Source organism: Hipposideros armiger, unplaced genomic scaffold (genome assembly GCF_001890085.2).
Source record: "Hipposideros armiger isolate ML-2016 unplaced genomic scaffold, ASM189008v1 scaffold_30, whole genome shotgun sequence".
NCBI classification, from domain to species: Eukaryota; Metazoa; Chordata; class Mammalia; order Chiroptera; family Hipposideridae; genus Hipposideros; species Hipposideros armiger.
Genome location: NW_017731380.1, coordinates 1,735,614 through 1,762,385, shown reverse-complemented (window position 1 = coordinate 1,762,385; position 26,772 = coordinate 1,735,614). Strand labels below are relative to the sequence as shown.

The 26,772-nt window shown below is 39.1% G+C and overlaps 1 protein-coding gene and 1 long non-coding RNA gene across 6 annotated transcripts in view; one reads left to right on the top strand and one right to left on the bottom strand.

Annotated features, from left to right (window-relative positions):
* Positions 1-5,250, bottom strand: part of RBMS1 (RNA binding motif single stranded interacting protein 1) — a 220,165-nt gene extending 214,915 nt beyond the window's left edge. For 2 of the 5 annotated variants that reach the window (XM_019636860.1, XM_019636859.1), the window contains exon 1: positions 4,803-4,969. In XM_019636860.1, the coding sequence (XP_019492405.1) occupies positions 4,803-4,877 (75 nt within the window). In that variant the 5' untranslated portion in view covers positions 4,878-4,969. Of the gene's footprint in view, positions 1-4,802 lie in introns of all 5 variants that reach the window. The other 3 variants (XM_019636861.1, XM_019636856.1, XM_019636854.1) reach the window with 3 other exon arrangements.
* The window catches only part of LOC109379866 (uncharacterized), a 99,933-nt gene continuing 78,361 nt past the window's right edge, over positions 5,201-26,772 (top strand). The window contains exon 1 of the long non-coding RNA XR_002123295.1: positions 5,201-5,256. This is a non-coding gene — a long non-coding RNA (uncharacterized LOC109379866). The remainder of the gene's footprint in view (positions 5,257-26,772) is intronic.

The following is a 26,772-nucleotide window of genomic DNA, read 5'->3' as shown; positions in this document are numbered from 1 at the left end:
ATAAATAAGTTTAAAAAAAATTTTTTCGGGCCGGCCAAGTGGCGCGATGGTTACGAACTGGCTTGGGACGCCAGAGGGCCCCGGTTCGGATCCCACATATGAGGGCCAGTGACACTGCCCTCCAAAGCTAAGATGCTGAACAACATCTCAACCTGGAGCTGGGCTGCGGTGAGTCGCCGGCGACGGCGTAGGCTGCAGCCCCTGTGGCAGTGGGTTGCCATGGGCTACCGTGTGTAGCCAGCAGCCAGCGTGAGCGGCCAGCAGCCGCAGTGAGCGGCCATCCAGAAGCCGGCGACTGATCTGCCTCACCCGGGAAGAACACAAGGATGGTGCCAACTTGGGCCAGTGAAGGGACATCCTCCACAACTAGACTGAAGAACAAAAGGACAGCAGCTTGTCTGTTCCCCTTCCCCAATTCCCCAGCGCTGTTCCCATCCCCCCAATTCCCCAATAAAAATCTTTAAAAAAAACAAAAAACAAAACCTTTTTCTTAAAAGTGTATTACATGGAAATTGCCAAGATTTGAATTTAAATTCAAAGCCAAGATTGTCAAACATGTAAGCTATATCCAGTTATACTGATACTAAATGATTGAATACTTTCCTGCTTCACTTCTCTGTTCTTTTTCCCTAACTTAAGATTTGGCTTCCAAAATATAAAAAACAATACTATGTATTATGGGCAATTCAAAAGAAATAGATCTCTAAGGTGAAGGTGCTACAATATTGAGTTACAATGCATCTTCATTTTAACATCTCCATGACCTTGAGTCTTCCAGCATCACTTCCAGATAGCTACAATATCCCACTCACCTAAGGAAATAAGGCGCATTCACCATGTAAAATATGGCATTACTTGATTGATACATTTAAGCAAACTTTTTTCACCTCATAAATGTAGTTACTTCTTAAGACACAAAGCACCCCCGTCTTAATACCATGCCTCTGTACCTCCAATCCACCTTAAAATGCTCAGTGGGTCTACATATCAAATCATGACTCCTAATTCCTGGAGAAACAGATCAACACACTATTCATTTAGCTACAACTAAGTAAAAGTTAAGGAACTCAGCAAAATGTTAATGCACCCAAAACTTCAATTCAGGAAAACTGTTTTGTGCTAGTAACCTTTATTAATAGAATCTAAAATTATACTCATTATTTTCCAGATTTTGAAGCTTGGTTCAGCTATGTTCTTAGCATACACTTACACAAAAAAATGGCTTCAAAACAAACTTTGTTTTAGAAACAAACATTTCTTTAGTATAGAAAATAATACTGTTGTATACATAAAAACTTAAAAATCAGGCTTTCAATATGATATATAATTTATACAAACATATCTGGATAACTATGAATAATGATCACAAATGCATTAAATTGCTGTTAGTTGGTACAAAATATTAGCTATCGATGTAAAAAACATTTTGTCCTTCCCTTTCTTCAAAAGAAATAGAATAATTATTTCAATACCCATAAATATTTGCATATATACGTTAGCAACAAGGTAAGTTGTAGTATCTTTGAAATAGACCATGATTCAAGGGCTGCCTTTATAAAAAGTGAAATTAATACAGCCATTGTTTGAAAATGTATAATACAAATTTTTAGAATAAAATACATTGAATTACCAGAATTTTTTCTGTGTAGCTTCAAAGTGCATATCAAATGTAAATTTTCATAATATTGCATGTCATTTTATATAATTCAGAACAATATCTGCTCCTATATACGAGTATGAAGCTATATCAAACTATATATTAGAATGAATGTGTCAGGTAATAAAAAGAACCTGCTGTGATAAGACCATCCTGAACAGAGAAATACAAAAAAACCCAACAAGCATGTAAAATCAGGTTGCCTAAAATCTATGTTGCTCTACACTAAGGTATTATGAAAATTTCACAATCTCCTTCCTTTCCACCCATGTCATGCCCTTCCCTAGCATCCTCAAATTTATGTTAATATAGCTGTATTCCTTTTTCTCATGGTTTTCTCTTTCTGTCAAAGCAGAAAACATACCAATATGGTCACACACTGTAATACAACTCTGCAGATTTTGCTGTTGTTGTTGTTGCTAATAATGTGGAAGTACCTAATATGTTTTTATGGGGAAAAGTTACTAAATAAATTCTCCAAAACAGACTCTGATTAGATGATTAACACAAGAATAATTTGACACATGCTAACTTTTAAAAGTACAGCAACAAAACTCTTTTCAAGCGCCATGTTAATTGGTATGTCTTCCTTCTGATGAAAAGAAATCCCATTCGTTTATTCTTCCTTAATTAAAAAAAAATCACATCCCATCTCTTAATCACAAATTTAAGTCAAACATCACTTTGTAAACGACCTGTCATTCCTCAGTTTTGATACAGCTTCCAAACAGAAGTTTCAAAACAACTCTGACTAGCAAACACATCAATGTACTTTAAACAGAGTGTTTTCTATCCCATACTTCGAGAAGGTTAAAACACACGCACACACAGGCAAGGAACATCACTGTAGACAACAGGTTCTAAGTGAGTTTATTAACTCTTTAGGTAGATTAGGCAACACTTGCTTTTAAACTAACTACAAATCAAACGAAGACTCTATTATTTTTAATTACTCACACTACCATATTACCAGCAGATATGTAAGGGAGAGTAAAAAAAAACAAAAAAGGGCTACATATTCCAAACTGTGCTTATCTAAAATCTGCACCTAGTCACTTTACATTTTAGGAGATCCCGCTTACTGAGATAATCAAGATACTTTACAATAGGGAATTTAGATTTAATTATCAAACTTTAATACCATGTTATATAGGTCAAGTGAGTATGTGTGTCCTTCTCCGGAAACAAAGAGATTCAGAATAATAGGATTGCAGATTTCACAGGAGAAACAGCACGATATGTTTTGAGAATGTCATTTACTGTAACACAAATCAATATTAAATGCTTTATGCAGGAAGCACACTTTCAGAAAATGGGCCCTAAAGCTTTCTGGGATCCGACCCTAATTACTAGAGCAAGCTCTTGCTATTTGTCTCTCTCTTCAATTATTTACGGGGCAAAAAGAGCCAAATGGCGTTGCATTAGCTATATTAAATGCTACGTACTTGGTTTCTAACTTACTAATGGAACATAAAAATTACTAAGGTGAATATGCCTGTAGAAACATGGCCTTTTTTTCTTCTTCACCTGAGTGTATGTATTTATTATTCATACAGTTAAGTGTTGAATAGGCTGTCCTTTAGCCACCCAATGCTGCATAATTTAAACAAGTGCATTAAACATATATGATATCTAAAAGGCAGTGCATTGATTATGCCTCAAAATTCTTTGGACAACTTATATTTACAATGTAGCTCACAAAAAAAAAAATGCACATCCCTCCAGTTCCTGAAAACAAATTTATGGGGACAACACAGAAATGAATAATGGGTTTCCTTGCAGCTACCATCCTGCAGCTTTCTGGCGACCCAATGTAAAATAATAATTGGGGTGAGTGACAAGGAAGCCCATGCGTGCTAGAAAATGTCTGGTCTCTATGCTGACAAGTGTCCTTTTTACATGGACAAATACGGAGCTATGTTGTAGGTGCATTAACATGGACCACACACACTGTAAGCTTATCAAGGTTGAATCAGAGGTTCTTTGCACTAGGCCAGAAATGTCCTCTGCCAGCAAGCAGGGCATGATTACAACCTCCCAAAGAAAGTTAAGGCGCTGCATCCATACTTGATTCTTTTGTGATCTAGAAAGGGCACCTGGAGTCGTGATAGGAGATGCTAATTGCCGAAGAACGCTGGTGCATCCAACTTCCACGTTCCCAAACCTTGGAATAAGCTCCCAAAGCAGTGAAACCCTCACTCTTGGTGGATCCAATATATAATTTTTAATGAGTTCAGCAGGCATCAAGTTCTTGTAAAAATAAGAGTCCCAATAATCAAGTACCCAGGGTCCCTAGAAAGCCAGTCGCAATTTGTACGGTTACATGTCATCAGCAGTGTTACCTATGAGTACTCCGAGGCCACTTTTGAGAAAGCACCACTGGAACTCGATCTGTGGTAAATATATATGGTAGTATTTTTTCTAAACTCAATACAAAGTCACTTCTTTCTCTGCACTGAAATCTGCCCATTGTCCCTCCTTCGCAAAAGCTACCCAGAAGATTAAAAGGGACATCAATGAACGCTGAGTGAACTTTGGCCACTTTTCTACCCAAAACACCAGCGTAAAAGTAGAAATCAGTAACCAGGTGAAGTGCTACACCGCACAAAGATCAAGGCAAGGGGCGGGCGCGGAGGACCGGAGGCGGGGAGTAAAATGTCCCGTCCCCCCACCCCACCCCCGCTCCCCGCCCCGAGCCCCAGACATCGCGCGCGCCTAGGCTGAGGGGCGTCCCCGGGGGACGGGAGGCTCCGCGCCACTCGGAGGGAGGACGAGAGTTACTGCTCGCAGGGCGAGGCCCAGGAGAAGGGGTCGAAAAGCCGCGCCGCCGGTGGGTCCTGCTGCGGGCCCCAGGCGTCGGCGGCCGAGCAGCCAACGCTCGGCGAGGGGCTCCGCGACCCTCCCCACCTCCCGGGCCAGGAAGGGGCTGGCGGCTCTTTCCTGTCTAGTCTCTCCCCCCGCGCCTTTCTGTAACCCGATCCCCGCACTCCGCTCTCCCGGCAGCCGCCGCCCCGCGCGCCGCCCGGCTCTGCCCAGGCCAGCGCTATAGTTAGCAACCTTCCATCAACTCCGCGGGGGGCAGCGGGGGGCCTGCCGCGCGCCCCTCCCCGGGCCTGAGCCGCGCTCGCCCCCGGCGCCCCTTTACCTTGGCTTGAAGATACTGGGGGTAGTAGTAGGTGGCGTACTGAGGGTACATCTGCTGTTTCCACACTTTGCCCATGAAGCTGGAAGGAAGCCTGCGGCGCAGGGTCGCGGGCACTTTGGGGTTTCCAAGTCTCGATCTCTCCTGCCTCTCCCTTTCCGGCGGCGGCGGCGGCGGCTGCCGCTGCTCCACCTCCCAGCCGGGACAAGACGTCCTCCTCCTCCTCCTCCTCCTCCCAGGCAGAGAGAAAGACACTGCAGAGCGCAGAGGGCACCCCGGACAGGGCGCTCCCGAGGAGTTGCCTCCCGGAGCCCGACCGCTGCGGGGCTGCCAAGGACTGGCGCGCTGGCCGCTCCGCTCTAACGAGCAGGCTGAGCGGGGCTGGGAGGTAATCAATACAAGTGGAAAGTGCTGCGGCGGCGGCGGCGGCTGCGATCGGTGCCAGGCGGCATCTGGGGTGGGTGCGCCGGATTGGGAGAGGGGAGAGGGGCAGGCGTGCCGAGGCCGTGGGGGAAGGGCGGGCGGGGGCGGGGCTTGGGCGCCGCGGAGCCGGGACCGGCTGGAGGTGAGGGCTGAGTTTTAACCACTCCTCACCTCCCAGGCTCGCGGTTGGACGCGCAGAAACCCTGGGAGCCCGGATCGCTTTGTGTCGGGGTGGGAGGGTGGGGATGGATTTGAAGGACCCAGCTTAAGAACTGCAGAGTGGACGCCTCGTTTGCTTTCCTGAGTTTATATCTCCGTAAGGGGGATGGGAGGTAAAGGGAAAGAGGAGGAAATCTGATTAATCTCTCACTTCCCCCGCCCAGTGTTTTTTTGTTGTTGTTGTTGTTTTTTTGGTTTTTTTTTCCTCAAGGGAAGGAAAATGATTTAGTGCCCAGCCACAAAGCTGGAGTCGGGACACCTGGGTTCGGTTTTCCCCACCCCCACCCTCCAGGCCATCACACTGATTTTCTAGGTGACCTTGGGAAGATAAGTGTCCTTAGGTTTGGTTTTCCCAGATGTGAAAGGTGAAATTATGACCTCTGCACAAGGGGAGGCAAAGCTTGCGGGCGCGCGCGTGTACACACACACACACACACACACACACCTCAGAACAAATAGAGGGATCCTTCTAAAGGAGAGATGTCGCTAAAAGCCAGAATGTTATTAGAGGACACAATATAGACATCAGCTTTTCTCTGCCTCTTTCTAATGCTGCCAGACAGTCTGTCAACTCCCACTCAGGAGCAAGGAAACTCCCTGAGTTTGGAATATTTTAAGGCCATTTTGAAAGTCACGCTGGCATATTGTTGCAGTGTGCTTCAGTGACATATAAAATCAATCTCTCTCTTTCTGCTTCTCTCCATCTCCTAATTGTCACAGCCTTAGACAGCAGTGGTTCAGTTCACTCCATAACTGGATGTAATTTAATGGAGTTAATTAGTCCCTGAACCTGCCTGCAGAAGACTTTTATATTCCAGCTCAAAAAGAGATAACACCAAAATGTACAAATAGGATAAGTAAGAAAGCACCTCCACCTTGCACATCTAATAAAATGAAATGAAAAAGCCATTTGTTATTTAAAAAGACCTTGATTACTTTGTCTTGTCATTTTGGTTTTCAGAGTCTGTTTTCTTTAACAGCACAAAGGTAAATCAAACAAATGGAATGCATGATTTTGTTAAATAGTTACATTTTTATATGACTACATTTTAAAACAGGTTTAGTAAGATACTTTCAAACATGAAAATAGTGACCTAAAACCTTTATAATCTTTATATGATTTAGACAAATTTCTAGGTTATACATTTTGACAAAACAAAATAAGTTCATATGAGAACATTTTGGATATGCCAGGTGGCAAATCATGTTCTCTTTAAAACAAACAAATAAACCAACAAACAAACTATTAATCTATGTGAAATCCTATATGGACACTAGTTTTTACTGTGCTTCTACTACATCCTGGGCACTGTTGAGGTTAATGTTAATTTGAAGGTTGGAATGGTTAACTGTCTAGCTAGGGGAACTTAAAATAGTTCTTTATGTTGTTTCATTGTCAGATCCTTTAATGTTTTTGAGCAGAAAACCGACAGAAACTAACTTGTGCTTTAAGAACCTAGGAGGACTAGAAATGATGGTTTAGAGGAGTGACTGAAGGAAGGGAACAAGTTAAGAACAATCTCAGAAGTTCAAGGCATGAGGTGAAAAGGGAGATTACCAAACTTAGACTGTTTTAATATTTTTCTGACTGATGATGAAAATTCAGCCTGTTTTAGAGGAACCAGAAGCACACCCACAATATGTAGACACTTGATTTATGACTGAGTTGGTATTACAGAGCAGTGGAGAAAGAATGAGCTTTTCAATAAATAATTTTGGGTCAATTGACTATTTATATGGAAAAAATGAAATTGGAGCCCTGCTTCAAAAAGGAGAAGAAAAAAGTTCAAGTGAATTAAAGATCTAGATGTAAAAAACATAACTATAAAGCTGTTAGAAGACCATATAGGGAAATATCTTTATAGCCTTGAGGTAGGAAAAGTTTATTTTATGAGGTGACCAAGAGTGCAAGACTGATCAATTTGACTATATTAAAATTCAGAACACTGATATATCAAAGGACTCTATAAAGAAAGTGAAAAAGCAAGTCACAAAATAGTTATTTGTAATCTGTAGAACTACAAAAAGTTAATATACAGAACATACAAAGAACTCCTTGAAATCAATAAGGAAAAGAAAAACAACTTGTTAGAATATGAGCAAAAGAATGACTGTGTATTTGACAGAGGAGGAAGCACAAGTGTCCCTATAACATATGAAAAGATGCTCATACTCAGTATTAAAGGAAATGCAAATTAAAATAAGATACTGTTCCACAATCCTCAGATTGGCAGAAATTAAGACCTTGAAAATATTAAGAGTGGGTGAAGATGTATCAAAGGGGGAAATGTAGAAAACACTGCTTACTGGGCGAAGTGTAAATTGGTACAACCACCTCTTTGGAAACAGTTAGACATGACCCAATTTCATTTGCATGTATGCCATGACACAATAATTCTTCTTATAGGCATATACCTCAAAGAATTTCTTCTATGTGTGCACTACGAGAGATGTACAGGAATAATTATAACACACTAAAAATAAATCAAATGTCTATCAAGTGTAGAATGGATAAAAAGGCTGTAGTATATGCATACAATTGAACACTTTGCAGCAGTGAAATGAGTAAACTACAGCTGAAAGCATCAACATGAATCATTTCAAAATTGATGTTGAAGAAGCAAGTCAAGATAAGGCATGATTCCATTTGTATGAAGTTCAAAAACAAAAAAATATATAAACAGCAAGTTGTGTAAAAATATGTACATGAGCAGTAAAAAAAAAACTATAAAGAAAAGTGAGATTATAACACAAAATTCAGAATAGTGGTTATTTCTGAGGGAGAACAAGGGAGGTGCTCAGGGAGGGACTGAAGGGAACTTGCAGAGATAGTAATGCTTCCTGTTTTGCACTGGGTTATGGATACACAGAAATATATTTCAATATTTTTCTTTAAGTGGTTCACAGACTCTTTTGCATGTTTGCTAAATTTTATACTAATTTTAAAAACAAAACTCAGCTTTTAATTTTAATCATGATCATTTTCAAATACGAAAGTGGGGAGACTAAAATAATGACCCCTCTGCTCCTAACACCCAGCTTCGACATTTACTAACATGCTGTCATTTGTGTTTCTCACACACACACAGACACACATTTTCATTTTTCTGGAGTTTTTAAAGCAAATCCCAAACATCGGATCATTTTACCTGCAACTATGTTAATATCTACTTCTAACAAATAAGAACTTTTTAAAAACACAATATCATGATCACATCTAACAAAATTGACAATAATTTGTTAAGATTAACTAATACCCAGTTCTTGTTCATTTTCCTTCCATTATCTAAAAATCACTTTTTGTAGTTCATTTGTTTAAATCAGGATGAAACAATGCCCATATATTAAATTTGATTGATATATCTCCTAATCCCCTTTTAATATATAAAAGTTCACCCCACTCATTTTTTAAATTGCTATTTATTTGTTAAAGAAATCAGGTGGGCCGGCCCAGTGGCGCGATGGTTAAGAGCTGGCTTGGGACGCCAGAGGGCCCCGGTTCGGATCCCACATATGAGGGCCAGTGACACTGCCCTCTACAGCTAAGATGCTGAACAACAGCTCAACCTGGAGCTGGGCTGCTGTGAGTCGCTGGCGACGGCGTAGGCTGCAGCCCCTGTGGCAGTGGGTTGCCATGGACTACCGTGTGTAGCCAGCAGCCAGCGTGAGCAGCCAGCAGCCACAGTGAGCAGCCGTCCAGAAGCCGGCGACTGATGTGCCTCCCCCGGGAAGCGCGCAATGATGGTGCCAACTTGGGCCAGTGAAGCAACGTCCTCCACAACTAGACTGAAGAACAAAACGACAGCAATTTGTCTGTTCCCCTTCCCCCAATTCCCCAGCACTGTTCCCTTCCCCCCAATACAAATCTTTTAAAAAAAAAAAAAGAAATCAGGTCACTTGTCCTATAGAATTTCCCACATGGCTGATTACAACCTTATGGTGTTATTAAAAGTGATGGTTAGTCTAAAGGTTTAATTACATGCAGGTTCACTTTTTTGGCAAAGAGTACTTCATAGATGGCGCTGTACACACATAGGAGATATGATGTGCATCCCACCACATCAGGAAACACATAGTGACTGGTTGTCTCACTTTCAATGATGCTAAGATTTACCAAAAATTCAAGTAATAGCAGCCTGATTTATCCATTAAAAAGATCCATGGTTTTAATAGTCATTCATGAGTGTTACCTCAATCCATTATTTCATTAGAGGTTACAAAACTGTGGTTTTATAATTTTGTCATTTCTTCTGCACTTGTTAGTTAGAAATTGTCTATGGAAAAGAACTTTCTCCCTTCAACTCTTTGGTTAACTTGAAATACAGCTAGCACAGGAAAAACATGATAAATTTCCCCATTTACCAATTTTCAGAAGAATGAGTTGATGCCATAAGAAACGCCAAAGCTGACCAGTTTTAAGTAACATTCTGAACTTGTGGATTTTTATATATTTAATTTGTTTTAATCCATCCCAGTCATTATTCTTGTTGATGCTCAAATTGTCCCATCTTCAGTCAATGGGAGATCCTTTGAATTGGCTCCTATGTCTTTTTTTACCAGACCCCAATAGTCTTTTGTAGATTTTTTGCTTTCTAGCCTAAGATTGTCCCAGGTTCTGTGCAGTTCATGTCCAAGCCTGGATCACCTGTTTCTCTAAGAAATCTATATCAGCTTGCTCTTAAATTTTTTTTTAAATACTAACAAATTCTTTAAAATGTGTTTTTCATACTGACCACATTTGAGGAAGCTCACAAAAGATTCTTGAGAAAGTTGTTCCAAAATTGCTCCTAGAAGAGCATGAGCCATTGAGTGATTTTTCTGCAATAAAAGTTATACATTTGTGCCTTCACCAACAGTTAAGAAGCACCTTCTATGCACAGGATGCTGGGGATACGTTTGACTTGGTATTCGTCTGCACAGAGCTTGATCTAGTGAGACAGGCAAAGATGAAACAATGAGAACTTGTGATAAACTCTATGAAGAAAACAACAGGATAATGGGAGGAGGGTAGCTTGGTGGGAGTTAGGTTAGAAATTTTTCAGTAGGGAAAACTACTTGGAGGAGACATGATGGATGCGAATGTGTCAGCCATTAGAACCTTGTATGAGGTGAAAGATGGGGGGTTGTGTCCCTGTAGAAACATCAGCAAGTTAAAGACTCTGAGGCACAAATTGTCCCATCCAAGATTTCCAATCTGGTTTCAATTATAACTAAAGGTAAACTTTTTTTATTACAGTTAATCAGAAGTGGACCAAACAAATTAGCATTGATTAATGCCTTTGTTCTGTTGCCATCTGCCTAGGAGTATTGAAATAATTGAAGGATAAAATTAGAAATGTCGCTACAAAAAGCCTAGAGAGTCAGTGAATTGGAAATGGATTTAGATTCATTAGAAAGACTGAATGCAGAACTTGGAGAATTATTGATGGTTGAGTACTCTTACTGCCACACTAGGTAAGCAGGTGATATCTGTAATACGTTTACTAAACACTTAAATCAGAAAGGCTACATAGGTTTTGTAAGGTGAAATTGTGACTGGCATACATGTATACGTTAAGAGTTGTTACATGGTTAAGCAAATAAGAATGTAAATGAAAGGGAACAAGTTATAATTTAGAATGAAGTTTTGTCATAAATAGAGAATTGTTTTACAGTCTTTAGGGAAGGTTATGTATAAATCTTCTAGTCTGATGTTCCTCAGATATTTATCCTCAAGCCATATTTTGTGGCGCCCTGTCTAAAGAAACTAAAATCTTATTATCTAAGTAGTGATATACTTAAAAGTTGTTTTTATCCAAATGAAACACAAATTTTAAAATTCTCAGAATGTGTCCCTATCCCCCCCAGAGTTGGAGAAGCACTGTTTAGTTCACACTTTTTATCACAGTTTATAACTCCCTTCCTGACCAGACCCTTCCCATTATCCAGATTCATTTCTTTCCATTAGCATACCTCTTGGCTTATACTTCTTTCCTCCCCTCTATGACTGCTCCTCCCAACCTTCACCATACGTTGTACAGCTCCAACTAGCTTTGACTTTTTCTGGTCCACCTGCCGAGAGCACCTTTCACCTTTTTTTACATGGTCCATTCTTACTCGTTCCTTAAGACGCAGCTCCATCAAGACTTCCTTCAGCTACCAGATTGGATTGCGTGCCCCTCCCATGGTACACAGTCTGAACCTCTCCCCGAATACCAGTGATCCAACTAGTGTGCAAATTCATTGGAGGCACATAGAAAAGCATCTAGACAAGGCATCCTCCAGAATTCATGGTAGGAAATGCTGTTTACATGAACCAAGTTCCATTCCAGTTTAGAATTCAGTGACTTTGTGATTTGTAATAGTGACTATGTAGCAGCCACCCCACTCATCCCCTCCTTGCCCTGGTGTATTTTAGGCCAATAAAAGGAACACCAATTTCAAACAGTAAGCACTAAACTTTAGAAAACATTCCACCAAGAAATGAAATAGACAAAAAGTATATGTGAATTAAAATTTTTTCAATACATTTGTTAATGACTAAAATTGAGAAACTCAGTTACAGTGACTATTTCATCATGTGGACGATGGTGGACTACTATGTCCTAAATTTAGCAAGTAATGCATGGAGTTGGATGCTGCTCTCTAAGAATGTGGTGGAACTAAGGACTCAGTTGACCATTAAGGATATACATTCCCCCCATCATTTCTGCTTTGGGTGATGGTCCAAAATCAGGTTTCACCTCTTTATCACCATACCCTAACAGACTTAGTGCAGATGACCTCCTCCACAAAGGGATGAATGAAACAATTTGGTAACTAATTAATCCACCCAGCAAGCATTTAGTAAGCAATATCAATGTGCAAGGGATGTTTGTTGATGGCCTCTACAAAGCAAATAAAGACATAAACCCTGCCATGCTTCCACTGTTTGTGCTCATTAGTTGATTCTATGAATGTATTTGTAAACAAGTTGCTGATAAGCATTATTATAACCTTCGATGGTATCAAAGCCCAAAATAACAAGATTTTCAAAAGTTAGGGAAGAAAGCAGTTGAATGGGAAAGGGAAAAAAATTCTTTCACTTTACTGGTCTCTTTCCTATAAGCGAGCAGTCCTCAAGCTGCTTTTTGTTAGAAATTTGAATTTTGTGGAAGCCAGTATTTCCTAAATATAGATTTTAGTTTTTGTTCCTTTGTTTTCCAGGTTTTTAAAATGCTTTTAATAAAAATCATTTAATGGAATGATTTTTTAAAAATGTTTTAAGAGGACAAACAAAATCATGTTATTAAACATGTATCTACAGAGGGTTGTTTTTTTTTCAACTGTAATTTCACTTTTTAAAATACCTGACCTGTGCAGCAATGTGTTTAGATGATGGTATGAGGTAGGTTATGAATTCATAGTCAGAAAAGGTCAAGAAAAAGTTTCTGGGCTTCAGACATTTTCAGGCTCTCTTTTAATTAGAGGATGTTTTCAGAAAACTTTTACAGAGGCATCAGAAGAGTCAGAGAGGAGAACTTTTTGCCTTTCCCCACTTCTTTCAAAACAACAACTTTAAAGGTAATTATCGGGCCGGCCGAGTGGCGCGATGGTTAAGAATTCGCTTGGGATGCCAGAGGGCCCCGGTTCGGATCCCACATATGAGGGCCAGTGACACTGCCCTCTACAGCTAAGATGCTGAACAACAGCTCAACCTGGAGCTGGGCTGCCATGAGTCGCCGGCGACGGCGTAGGCTGCACTCCCTGTGGCAGTGAGTTGCCATGGGCTACCGTATGTAGCCAGCAGCCAGCGTGAGCGGCCAGCAGCCGCAGTGAGCGGCCGTCCAGAAGCCGGCGACTGATCTGCCCTGTCAGAGAAGAGAGCAATGATGGTGCCAACTTGGGCCAGTGAAGCAACATCCTCCACAACTAGATTGAAGAACAAAACGACAGCAACTTGTCTGTTCCCCTTCCCCCAATTCCCCAGCACTGTTCCCATCCCCCCAATTCCCCAATAAAAATTAAAAAAAAAATCTTTAAATAAAAAATAAAGGTAATTATCTAGTAGTTTCAATTCTTAGATATTAAAGTCTTCTTTAAAAAGTATTTTAAAATGAGATGGAACAAAAGTGTTCTAAAAGCTGAGATTTAATCTGTGTGAAAAAAATATATATATACACACATATATAATATGCACACATACTCTTCAATGCAGCACTGAAATGAAAAGATATAACATGTATTTCCAAATCAATACAAATATTTAATAAAAATAAAAACCCAAGATTATAAATTCTATTAATATCAGGGTATGAATTCTGTGGCATTATAGATTATTAACCAAGATTATGATACCTACAATGGAAGGCATTCGTAATTCTATTAATTGATGCTATTGTGGAATTAGAAAGCTGGAGAAGAAAGAAAGAACATATTTTAAAAGCATAATTTTTGGCATCTTTAGCTCACGTAAACTTTCCAAATCTAAATTATAGATGAATTCTCAGCAATATTTTGTTTTTGTTCTTAAGACTTCCTGTAGTGTTATCTGGACTTCATCACCATCATTGTCATCACAATTAACTTTGAAAATTGTTTTAACATTGTAATTACTTTTTAGCTGACAAAACCCTCTCACATAAGTGACCTCATTTGACCCTCACTGAAACCCTTCCAGGTAGATATTGTTAGTAAGGGCACAAGCTCTGGAGTCTGATGGCCTAGGTTTAAAGTTGGCTATTCCACTCTCTCGCTAGGAAAGTGTAAAATGTGGTTGTTGAGGGGATTAAATGAGTTAATATATGTAAGGCAGGGCCTCGCACAAGAGTAAGTCCTATACACCTATTAATTATTATTAGTTGTTTTATATTTGAAAAAAGAAGGCTCAGAGATATTTGATATTTGGCCTGAGGTAGTTCTTTATGACAAGTTAAAAATCTACGGCAAAACCCCAGATTTCTGATGCTAAAGGATCTCATGAGACTTAGCTGTCAACTGGGACTTTAGTCACCTCAAGAAAAAGGGGGGGGGGAGAGAGAGAAAGAGAGAAAGAGAGAGAGAGAGAAAAGAGAGAGAGAGAGAGAGAGAGAGAGAGAGAGAGAAGGCTCAACAAAAACAAAAGCTGCAGTGTCTTTTATAACCTAATCTCAGAAGTGACACACTATAAATTCTAAGGAGAGCACGTACAGAAAAAAGAGCAGCACACCAAAGGTGGGAATTAAATCAAAATGTATATGGCGTGTAAACTTGGTGAAAACCTCTAGACATGCTCTGGTCTAACACCTTAAATCACCCAAACATCAAACTAGCTTACAAGGAGCAGAAATTCTACAGACTTTGTAGGATCACATAACTTCCTTCAATAACTTATTCAAGAATTTACTCATTTTTTTTTAAATTTTTTATTTTTTATTGTTAGTTTCAGGTGTACAGAACAATGCAATAGTTATCTTTTTCACCCTTCTCACAGAAACAACCCTCCTCCCCCATCTACTGCCCTCCCACCCCCGATATCATGCTTATCTATTACAATTCCATTGACTCCATTCTCACACTCTACTCCACATCCCATGACTATATGTATATATAATTATAGTTGACATACATTATTATTCAACATCAGCTTCAGAAATACAGTGCGGTGGTCAGGCCTCTACACCGACTATGAAGTGGTCTCCCTAACAAGACATGAGTCCATCTGGCCCCCTACAAAATATTTACAACATTATTGATTATATTCCCCAGACTGTCTTTTCTATCCCTGAGGCCATATTGTAGTTACCAATTTGTATTGTCTCATCCCTTCCCTTTCTCCTTCATCCCTACCCCCTCCCAACTAGCAACACTCAGTTTTTCCTCTGTGTCTCTGAGACTATTTTTGTTTACATTTCTCATTTATTCAGTTTTTAGAATCTGCATATAAGTGAGATCATATGGCATTTGTCTTTTTCTGACGGACTTATAGGAATTTACTCATTTCTGTTATCAAGAAATCCCATTTTTTGCTAGGTGCTCAAATTGCAATTTATGACATTAAGAAATCATATCCTGCCCTGTGGAAGATGGGTAATGTTTATTCAGTGTTCTATGATATAAATAACTTTACAGGCATATTTTCTATTGACTAAACAACCTCAAGGCTTTCATCTTCCGTTTAAGTATTTTCTAATATTTACACACATTTTCTAGGTCTCCTGTAATTTACTATATCATGATTCAATTGGATAGTTCAGCAAAGCACTGTCTTATGCTCAAGAAAGTATGTGCTCTACCAAACTTATAGTTGACCCTTCTTTTAGGATAGTATCATGTTCTATTATAAAAGAGAACAAGACAAATTTACTATTGATTTATCAATATCTTTAGCTTGTATTCCAGCGTAATCTCAAACACATTAATGTTTAGATCTAAATGATCATTTCTCCTATAATATTATGTCAGCGGAGTGTATTTTAATTTGAGAGCATATGCTAATGATGCCTTTCACCCTTTTCTATCAAAATTCTTCGTTTATACATATCTCTAATTTATAAAGAAAACTTTAAATTTTCTTCTTGTATTTTTTTAAGTGTTAATAATTTTGTCATATTTGTTATCATACCCGAATTGAGAGTTTCCCCAATTCCATTTTGTCACTGATAAGGAATACTGAACAACCTTGGGGACTAAAATTCACCCCAGTGTGATAGCTTTCAATTAGATTGACACTAAGCTGTTCACCTGCGCTTTGGGGGGGACATTATTCTCTGTCAAATTGTGCTATTAGGATTGCATGAACCTTTTTATGTTTGCAACCTTCCCACTTTAATGGATATGGGAGCATAAGCAAAGCTATAAATCTGTCTGGTGGACTAAATTCCAGCTCATATGAACCTCAGTTGTTTCCATTTCCTGCATGTCCAATGTAGGATGCGGTGATTGTAAGCCGTCCAATTTTGTCAGGACGTTCTGTGTTTGGTATATATTGTGACTGACACATGAACAGTAATGAAATGTGAGTAATCCTGTGCTGTCATGATGCTATAGATGGATTTTCTTGTATTCAGAAGATGTCTGGGGGGGTGGGGGTGGAGGTTGGGGGGTGGGAAGGAAATTTAATCTAGCTTTCAGAAGAATAGTACTTGTACTCTGACGTCTAGAAGCATGTAGGTTAGACTCCTGGCTAATATGAGTACAGGGCAGTTGTGTTTACTGCTCTGGAATCATTTGGATATTCCAACTCTTTGAAAGATGGGTCTCTTTTGCGCTCAAAAAGTGGAGTCAACACCTCTTAATGAATGCTGTGCAGGGAGACTAGATTGCCTGCGGGGTAATAGGCTTTGGTGGGGAATGGGCAAAGTGTGATTAGGTCAGGGCACCTTTGGCACACTAGGATCTTGCAGAAAAAGCCATTTTTCGGTTGGCTTACTGGAAGTCATGCTTACATTTAACTTCTCTGAATCCTTTAAACTTCATAACTCTTGCACAAAGTCAGCTACTTACTAAATGTTATCTCAATCCTCTCAGTTACCCTGCTTTGTAGGTTACTATCTTTGCATTTGCAGATGAGAAGACAAAGACGGTGTGAGGCTGCATCTTTCCCAAGGCTTCAGAGTGGAGGAGTCAGGATTTGAACTGCGTTCATACTGAATGCATTCTGTCTCATTATTTCACTTTAAGCAAAGACCCAGTGGAAGATACGAATGGTTCAGTTAATTAATTTTACAATTAATTTTAAAATTAGTAGGCACATTTATGTAAATTTTCTGTAACATTGTTTTTATCTAGCCCTATCTTGTAAAAGCACCTTTTCATTTTAATGCAGATATAATTATAATTTTTATATAGTTGTAATCATAGCAAATGCACACAATTTCAAGTTACACCTTTCTCGTGTAAATTTTCATTCATATTTTTCTACATTGTATAGTTTTTATAGTTATAATTTTAGTAGCTACACAACAATACAGTCAGTAAATATTCAATCATTAAAAAAAGTCTTAATATAGTAGTGAAAATTGAGACAATGCTATACAAGCTCACCTTAATGTAGGAACACCAGAACTATGGACTAACAAAAAAAGCAAAACAGAGGATGAATATTTTCCGAGTGAAAGAGTTTAATATAGAATTCCCTTAAATAGCACGCTCCCCAGAATTCCCCGGAACTTCAGTTTCTTAAAATTAAGAATTACACACTTTTGTGAAGGTCTGCCTAAGGCTGGATAATTTCTGAGATCCTTTCTTAGCTCCACCATGATTAATACACTGATTGGGTAAAATAAGGCTACCAATACAGTCTAGATGTTTTTCAATTACAGAACCCTACAGGAATGAAGGATGTGTTTACTTCTCAGGCCCAAGCAGTTCGATAAAAACTCAGAAGAGTTTTCTCCTCATTTACTCCCACAGTCCTGAGTCCAAGTGTTTCTAGAATCGCAGAACATCAGGGACAGCGTGCGGTTGTCTATTCTAGTCCATCCTCCCGCTAGTCCATCCTCCCGTTTCCAGCCGGGACCACACCCAAGCCAGCCCAGACAGATGAGACTCTGTCTTATTTTTAACAAGATCCAGAGGCTGGGAGCATTTCCTCAATAACGCCATTTCCAATCTTTTCCACACTTTGGATTCAGTTTTCACACAATTAACAGAGAGTCTCCATGTACTTCTTATCACATTAGATCTAATAGGAGACATTTGTCACGAATTTAAAATTAAGGAGAAAATAATACGGAAAATAGAAAACAATGTATTTGAGACTGTCTGTGACTTTAGATGTGCTAGTACAGTGTCATATTATGTTATAACATTTAGATGTGCAATAACAAATGTTTCCTAAAAATCCTAAATTCTGTAAGTGTAAATACATACTTTAAATATCTTAAAGCATTTGACTGGGAATATATGGTTATATTTAAGAGAATAGATAATACACCCTTCACTTAACTCCACCCCAAAATACTTTATTCTTTTTCTTTTTTTTTAAAGATTTTATGGGGGAATCAGGGGAGGGAACAGCGTTGGGGAATTGGGGAAGGAGAACAGACAATAGTTGCTGTCCTTTTGTTCTTCAGTCTAGTTGTGGAGGATGTCGCTTCACTGGCCCATGTTGGTATTATCATTGCGCTCTTCCCGGGTGAGGCATGAGGCAGTAGCTCAGGTCGAGCTATTGTTCATCATCTCAGCTGTAGAGGGCGCAGTGTCACTGGTCCATATGTGGGATCCAAACCGGGGCCCTGCTGCTCAGAGCTGGCGTCCTAAGCCAACTCTTAACCAACGTGCCACTCGGCTGGCCCTATATTTTATTCTTGTTCACTGAGGTTAGATTATATTTAAACAACATTATATTGAACAAGATTATATTTAAGACACACAATCATGAAAACCATTCTATTTCCTTCCACAACACAAAATATGGTTTTATTTTTGTTCAGTGAGGTTAGATTGCTTTGGGGGGAGACAATCACTATTTACCATTCTGCTGGTGTTCTGCTAATTGCCTCTCATCAGCTTTTATTTAAGTTTTGTTTTTTGTTTTTTTTTAATATCAGGAAGCTAAAAATTTTGAGGAGACTTAAAAGACAAAGGTTAGTCAAGGACAGAAATGGCCCGATCAACATCTCTACCTTTACACCTTCCACACACCCAACCTGTTTGCCTGGCACTGCGAGGAAATCTTTCTTGATAGGTTAGGACATGTTTTTCTAAAGCATCATTGCTATAGTTTTGGCTAGTTTATTTTATAAATTTATTCTACAAAGACAGATTGCTTGTTTTCTTCTGATATCAACATTCTGACAGACCTGGTTTCTTCATTTTCTTTTTCTTAGACATTTTCTGTTTTGAAGAATGGAAACAATAGCAAACACTCCCTCTTAATCCTGTCTTCTTTTGTCTGTTTTCTTTCTTTTTTTAGCACTAAGGCTGATATGTGGCCATAAGAGCTAGATAAGAATTCCCTATCAGATTCAGCCATTCTGCACATGATTAATTTTGTTATGGGCAAAGCAGAGTGTATTTTCAAGGTTCCTCTGGCAGTCACTGTATGAAGTTATTCCTGCTTTAAATCATCTTAGTTTCTGTGTACTAAAACAGAGTATGTCTTAGTTGAAACAACTGTTTTCATCCATTCATGCTGTGGTATCTCCTGAACTTTTAGGATCATATTTTTATACTTTTGAAAATAGTTGCTATTACTTTGACAGGCTGCCTTGATCTTTTTTCATGATTTATAAAATCCCCATGACAGAGACATGATTTTGTTTTTCACATTATAACTAATTTTTGAGGCAAGCTACATTAGAAAAAAGAGAAAAAGAAGACAACAACCTGAATCTGATAACAAAACAAAGCAGAAAACAAGGTATCTTTCTCATCAAGCTCTGGTAAAAACTTACAAACTCCTTAAGTGCAATAAAATTTTGTATTTTACCAATGTTCGGTAGGTGTATGTTCAACAAATATTGCTTAGTGATTAACAGGTCTGCAAACCCAGAAAACGTAGCCAAAAATGTATTTGCTGATCATATCACATTGTAGTACAGTCTTTTTTTTATATATGCACATGGTTTGGTGTGTGGGAGTCAGGACATAAACTTATATTTGAAACCTTCCTCTCTCACTTAATTGCTGTGTGACTCTGGGCAAATTACTTATCCTCTGTGTGCCTCAGTTTCCTTATTATAAAATGGAGAAGATAATTATTGTTCTTACTCATAAGTTGTATTAAATTTGTTATGAATACATATTTGTTCATATTTTATGAATACTCTGACATTATTCATATCAGATATGTACAAGGTGTGATCAAACAATACAGTGAATGTTTAAATAAAACAATTATTTATTACAGTAAAAGACACATTGCGATTAAACCCCCTCAAAAACACCCCCTAGCTTTGAACACACTTATCCCATCATTCTTGACACTTTCTGAAACAGTTCTGGAAGTCTTCTTTCGTGAGTGTCTTTAGTTGTGCTGTCGTGGCTGCCTCCATGTCCTGAATCAATTCAAATGTTTACGTTTCATGGTCATTTTGACTTTGGGGACGAGCCAGAAGTTGCACAGTGCCAGATCTAGTGAATAAGGTGGATGAGGACACACCATAATGATTTTATTTGACAGAAATTGCCATACCAGAAGCGATGTGTGACATGGAGCCTTTCCATTTGTGATCACAAAATACGGTGAATGCTGCTGCCGAGTGCCATCCAACAGAAAGACAGGGATCTTCAATATAGGAAGCAGCGCATCGAACCTTAGTAACAGTGTGCGACAAGTTTCAACTTGTTAGGTGTCGTCAGTCGGGTATGAACTACGGTTGAGAAAAGTTGTGTTTTAAAGTATACAGTATGGGCTGGCTGGGTGGCGTGTTGGTTAAGAGCTGGCTTGGGACACCAGAGGGCCCCGGTTCGGATCCCACATATGAGGGCCAGTGACACTGCCCTCTACAGCTAAGATGCTGAACAACAGCTCAACCTGGAGCTGGGCTGCTGTGAGTCTCCGGCGATGGCGTAGGCTGCAGCCCGTGTTGCAGTGGGTTGCCATGGGCTACTGTGTGTAGCCAGCAGCCACCGTGAGCGGCCATCCAGAAGCCGGTGACTGATCTGCATCACCTGGGAAGAGCGCAATGATGGTGCCAACTTGGGCCAGTGAAGCAACGTCCTCCACAACTAGACTGAAGAACACAAGGAGAGCAACTTGTCTGTTCCCCTTCACACAATTCCCCAGCGCTGTTCCCATCCTCCAATTCCCCAATTAAAAAACAAAAGTGTACTGTAAATCATCCTCCAACATGACAACGCTCTATGTCACACATCACATCTGGTACGGCAATTTCTGTCAAAAACATTATAGTGTGTCCTCATCCATCTTATTCACCAGATCTGGCACAATGAGACTTCTGGCTCTTCCCCAATGTCAAAATGACTCAGGACATCGAGGCAGCCAAGACAGCGCAAGTAGAGACACTCATGAAAGAGGACTTCCAGAACTGTTTCAGAAAGTGGCAAGAATGATGGGATAAGTGTGTTCAAAGTGAGGGGGAGTATTTTGAGGAGAATTCAATGCAATGTGCTATTTATGTAATAAATAATTTTTTAAAATTTAAACATTCACTGTATTGTTTGATCACACCTCATGTATATCACTTTGAAGGGGACCAGGTAAATAATAAACATGATATGTATTAGCTATTACTACTAATTTTAAAATATAAGATCTTATTGCTCAATTTTTATACTGATCTTGCACATTAGCAAAAATTGTGGTGTGATTTTGGAAATGATTTCCAAGAGACTAGGAATTCTTCATAGAAATTTCTACAGGAACTCCTAAATTATGTGCAAATATGAGGAAAAGAATTTACCCTTTACTGAGCAAAGTTACCACTATTTTGTGATTGAGTGAATGTTATGTTTCAGTTAACTGTCATGAAAAGTCATGACTATGGCTTTCTTGAGATGTCCAGAGCTGGCCTGAACTGATCCAATCAGGGTGAATGGGGATTCATATTCCAAATTTCCTTTAGATTAAGGGGATCTGCAAACTGCCTTAAATTCATACTTGTCATCCTCTCTAGTTGCCCCATGGTGCTATCTTCAAGTTTTACATGTATTCTCCATGTTTTAGTAATCAGTTGCCAAGCTTCAAACTTCATGACATTCGAACAGTCAGTAAAAACCACTCTTTTGTAAATTCTCACTATTATTCATGTTATATGTAAGAATTGCCTAATTTTAAAAGAATTACAAGCAATTTAAAATGCTTTCTCATTTCTAGTACTCACGAATTTAGTAGACGAATATAAATTGAACACTAGTTTGTGTTAAAACTTGATATATAAGGATAAATAAACCATGATCGTTGTCCATGTGGGATTTACACTCTGATAGTTGATGTCTTATATAGTTGATCCTCATGATTAGTCTACTTACTAAAAGTTGTTTGTAATTCAAATATCAATACTTATGATGCTTTTGTGTTCACTAGTGGACATACACAGAACAGCAAAAAATGTCAGTCCCTTTCCACACACATATCCTGTTGAAGTCAAACAAGGCAATCCCCTGTCTTCTTGTTTCAGTTCCCATACTGTAAACAGTGCCCTTTTTGCAGTTTGTTTGTTCCCACATATTTTTGAGTTTTTGTGCTTCTTGTTGGTGATTTTGCTGTTTAAAATGACTTCAAGTACAGTGCTGAAATGCTGCTTGTATTCCTACACACAAGACTTGTGATGTGTCTTATGGAGAAAATATGTGTATTAGATAAGCTTTGTTTAGGCATGAGTTATAGTACTTTTAGCTGTGAGTTCAATGTTAATGAATCAAAATATTGTACATCCAGAAAAAGGAAGAGGAAATTCACCAGTCGGTAGTTGAGACTGCTCCAGAAAGTGCTACAGTAGAGAGTATCAAAGAATATAAATAATACAACACTGAGCTAAGTATTCACTAATTCAAAGTTTCTGGTGACTTTATAGAACATAACTACTTGTGAATGACAAGAACCGGCTTACATATAAGATTATATTCTTTTATACTCTATAGCAGTGGCTCTCAATCGTGGTGATTTGCACCTCATGAGACATATAGCAATGCGTGAAGGAATCTGGAGGGTCGTAGCTGAGTGAAGGGTGGAGGATGGGAGGGAGCGTTACTGGCATCTAGTGCGTAAAGGCCCAGGGTGTTGTTACACTTCCTACAGTGCACAAGACAGCCCCCCACAACAAAGAATTATCTCATCAAAAGTGTCAACACTGCCAAGGCTGAGAAACCCTGCCCTAGACTGAGGTCTGCAAACTTTCTCTATAAGGGCTAACTGGTTAATATTTTCACTATTGTGGACCATGCAGTCTTCCACCACAACTATTCAGCTCTGCCGTTGCAGCATGAATGCAGCCACTGTCACTATCCCAGCTGACAATGGATACAGCTGTGTTTCAATAAACTTTATTTATAAAAACAGTCATCATGCTGGATTTGGGCCTGGGCTATAGTTTGTGGACCCCTCCATAGCACTGATTCTCAATGTTGGATTCTCATTAGAAGAACCCAAGAGCTTTTAAATGATGGTATTGCCTGGGCTCCCCTTCCCCAAATCCTGATTTGACTGATTTGGGAGGGGCCCCCAGTGTCGGTATTTAATAGCTCCCTAGGGATTAGAATGTACAGCCAACACTGCAAGCCATTGCCATCAAATGTTTGTGTATTTGAAAGTTGACCCATCACAGCGAACCCTTATCAGCAATCAGCCAGCCCTTCTCTTGCAATCCCAGGCACTCTCTTGAAAGTCCCCAAATTAATTGCTTTTTATTAGTGCTCTTTCCTCCAAACCCCTTAGGTTCAGATTTAGCAACACTCCATGGTTTCAGGTACATTGAAATTCTTCCCTCTCCTCCTCTCATTTTCTTCCTGAACTTCCAACTACTCTTCTGCCTCTTCTTCAACCTTTTGTACTTTAAATATAGGTGCTCCTCGAAGAGCTGTCTTAGGGTTCTTCTCTGATTAATTTTCCCTGGACTGTGTCATAGCTTTACCTCTTTATACACAACATTCACACAACTATCTGTTGGCCCAATCTCTCCCACAGGAGTTGTTTTAGTAGGACACCTAGTGACCCTATTGATCATAGTTTTGGAAATTAGGTATGAAAATCTTCTTCATGAAATTAAGTTACAGTCTCTTCTTCCAGATATCACTCCCCCTGCACAGTACTTTTCATAGAACATTTTAAAAACTGTAATCCATACTGTAGAACTATCTTACAAGAGAAACAACCCCACAGTAAGGTCATTTGAAGACTTTATAACATGCCTTATACATCTAGACATAACCTCATGCTGAATAGAAAGTTACTAGTGTCTATACATTTAAATAGTATTTAATAAGAATAAGCACTATAAATGCCAATTTTGCATTTATGTTACCAGAACACTCCTGGAGTTCAGAGTTATAATAATGAGGCACTCACTCATTGCCAGCTATATCCAGCAGACCTTAGCAGGAGAAAGGCGGCACACGCACTGGGTAATGGGCAAGTTTTAAGTGGGTCTGTTTACAAAGGTATGGGCAGGTGCATTAGATTCCCAGGGCTGCTGTAACAAATTACCACAAACCTGGTGACTTGTGGCCATATCATCCAATCTCAGTGTCCGTTTTTACATTGCTTTCCTATCTTCTGTGTGTGTCATATTTCCCTTTGCCTTTCTTTTATAAGGATACTTGTCATTGGATTTCGGGCCCCCCCCAAAAAGTCAGACAATCTCCTCATCTCAAGATCCTCAATTTAGTTACATCTGCAAAGATCTTTTTTTTTTTCCAAATTAGGGGTTAAACTGTGGACGTATCTTTTTAGGGGCCACCATTCAACCCACTACAGTAGTATTGTGGGAAACAAACCAGGGACAGTGAAGCTCTGTAGGGTTTGTCTTCATGAGGGCTGCAGGAGAAAGGGGAGGAAGCATGCAATGGAGTGTGGAGTCACTGTAACTGTAGGGTGGGGACGGAGGCACCTGACAGCAGTGAGGCTGTTGAAAGAGAATTTCACTTAACATGTGGACTGACATGAATAAATAAATAAATTAATTAATTAATTAATTTTTAAAAAGCTGGGGGAATAAGTACCCAACTTTAAACACCCTCTTGCTCTTGCCGGTCATTGGCCAAATCAAAATGGCCGCTCAAAGAAAAAGATGATGCTTAATGATGCTTAATGATCCTTAAAAGGGAAGGGTGGGGAGTGCATCTGAAGGGGCGAACAGAGAACATCCTGTATATCAGGACATTACCACTCTTGAGGAGGAACAGGAACATTCTCAAGTTAGAGATTCAAATGGGGTTGCTTTCACAAGTGCAGCAGGAAGGTTAGCTTTTTATGTATAATGTGTAAAACACAAATGAGAACATAGTTCTTTTTTTTTCCTTGTAATTTCAGACCATTACACATTGGTACTGGGAATTACTAATCACCTCTGTGTTTTGGGAAAAGAACTATAAGTCGAGTACAAACCACCACAGTCCTTTCCATATTTAGGAATAATCCCATTACCATAAGCATCATCATCATTATTATAATCTTACTTCCCTTATTTATATTCCGTTTCTTTCTCAAAAGGAATTTAGGTGGCTCATGAAGAAGAACAGATGTATTATAAGGATGACGAAGTTGAAATAGAAAGTCAAGACCATGGAAAGAAGGAAAAAGCAAATATGTTGATTTCAAGGGCTAATAGGGTTGCTGTGATTGAGTATCAAATCTGGTTCTGCCTTCCTGGCAGCCATCATTATGATAACGTAATTATGTCCACATTTCACTCTAGCAGAGCTTTGCTTATCTAGTCATGAGAAACTCCACACTGATGATTCCATAAGGCTGTCTCCCTTTATTGTTTATGTAACAGTCACATTCTATGATGAAGAATTACCAGATCATTTGTAGAGCTAATCCCTTGTTGTGGAAATCAAAATTTGAGGGATGTAAAAAAGACTGTAGAATAATATAGAGGGACCAGAAGAAATGATGAGGGAGAGAAAAGAGAACATAGTTAAGGTCAATATAGCTTTTCTAATTGCTAATTATTTTCAAATTTTCTCACCCCTTCTTTTATATTTATTTGCTTTATTGAGGCATAATTTAAAATATATCATATTTTAAATTTTTATGATTTTATTTTGTTACATTTTTATTATAATGTATAGTATATATTAAAAACGAACCAACTTTATGTGAATTGTTGATGATTTTTGATAAATGTTAATGCTGTGAGACTATCATCACAATCACGATATAGGACTTTTTATCACTGCCCAGAATTCCCTCATACCTTTTTTTTAATTGTTAGTTTCAGGTGTACAAAACAATGTAATAGTTATGCTTTTCACCCCTCACAAAGAAACAACCCCTCTCGCCCAAGTCACTGCCCCCCCACCCCCGATATCATACATATATATTACAATTCCATTGACTCTACTCCCCACACTGAACGCCACATCCCATGACTATATATGTATTAAATTATAGCTGATATATAATATTACTCAACGGCAGCTTCAGATGTACAGTGCAGTGGTCAGGCCTCTACACCATCCATGAAGTGGTCTCCTTAACAAGGCATGAGACCATCTGGCCCCCTAAAAATATTTACAACATAATTGATTATATTCCCCAAACTGTCTTTCATATCCCTGAGTCCATATTGATGTTACCAATTAATGCTGTCTAATCCCTTCCCCTTCTCCCTCATCCCCACCCCTGTCCCATCTAGCAACCATCAGTTTTTCCTCTGTGTCTCTGAGACTATTTCTGTTTACATTACTCATTTATTCAGTTCTTTAGATTCCACATATAAGTGAGATCATATGGTATTTGTCTTTCTCTGACTGACTTATTTCA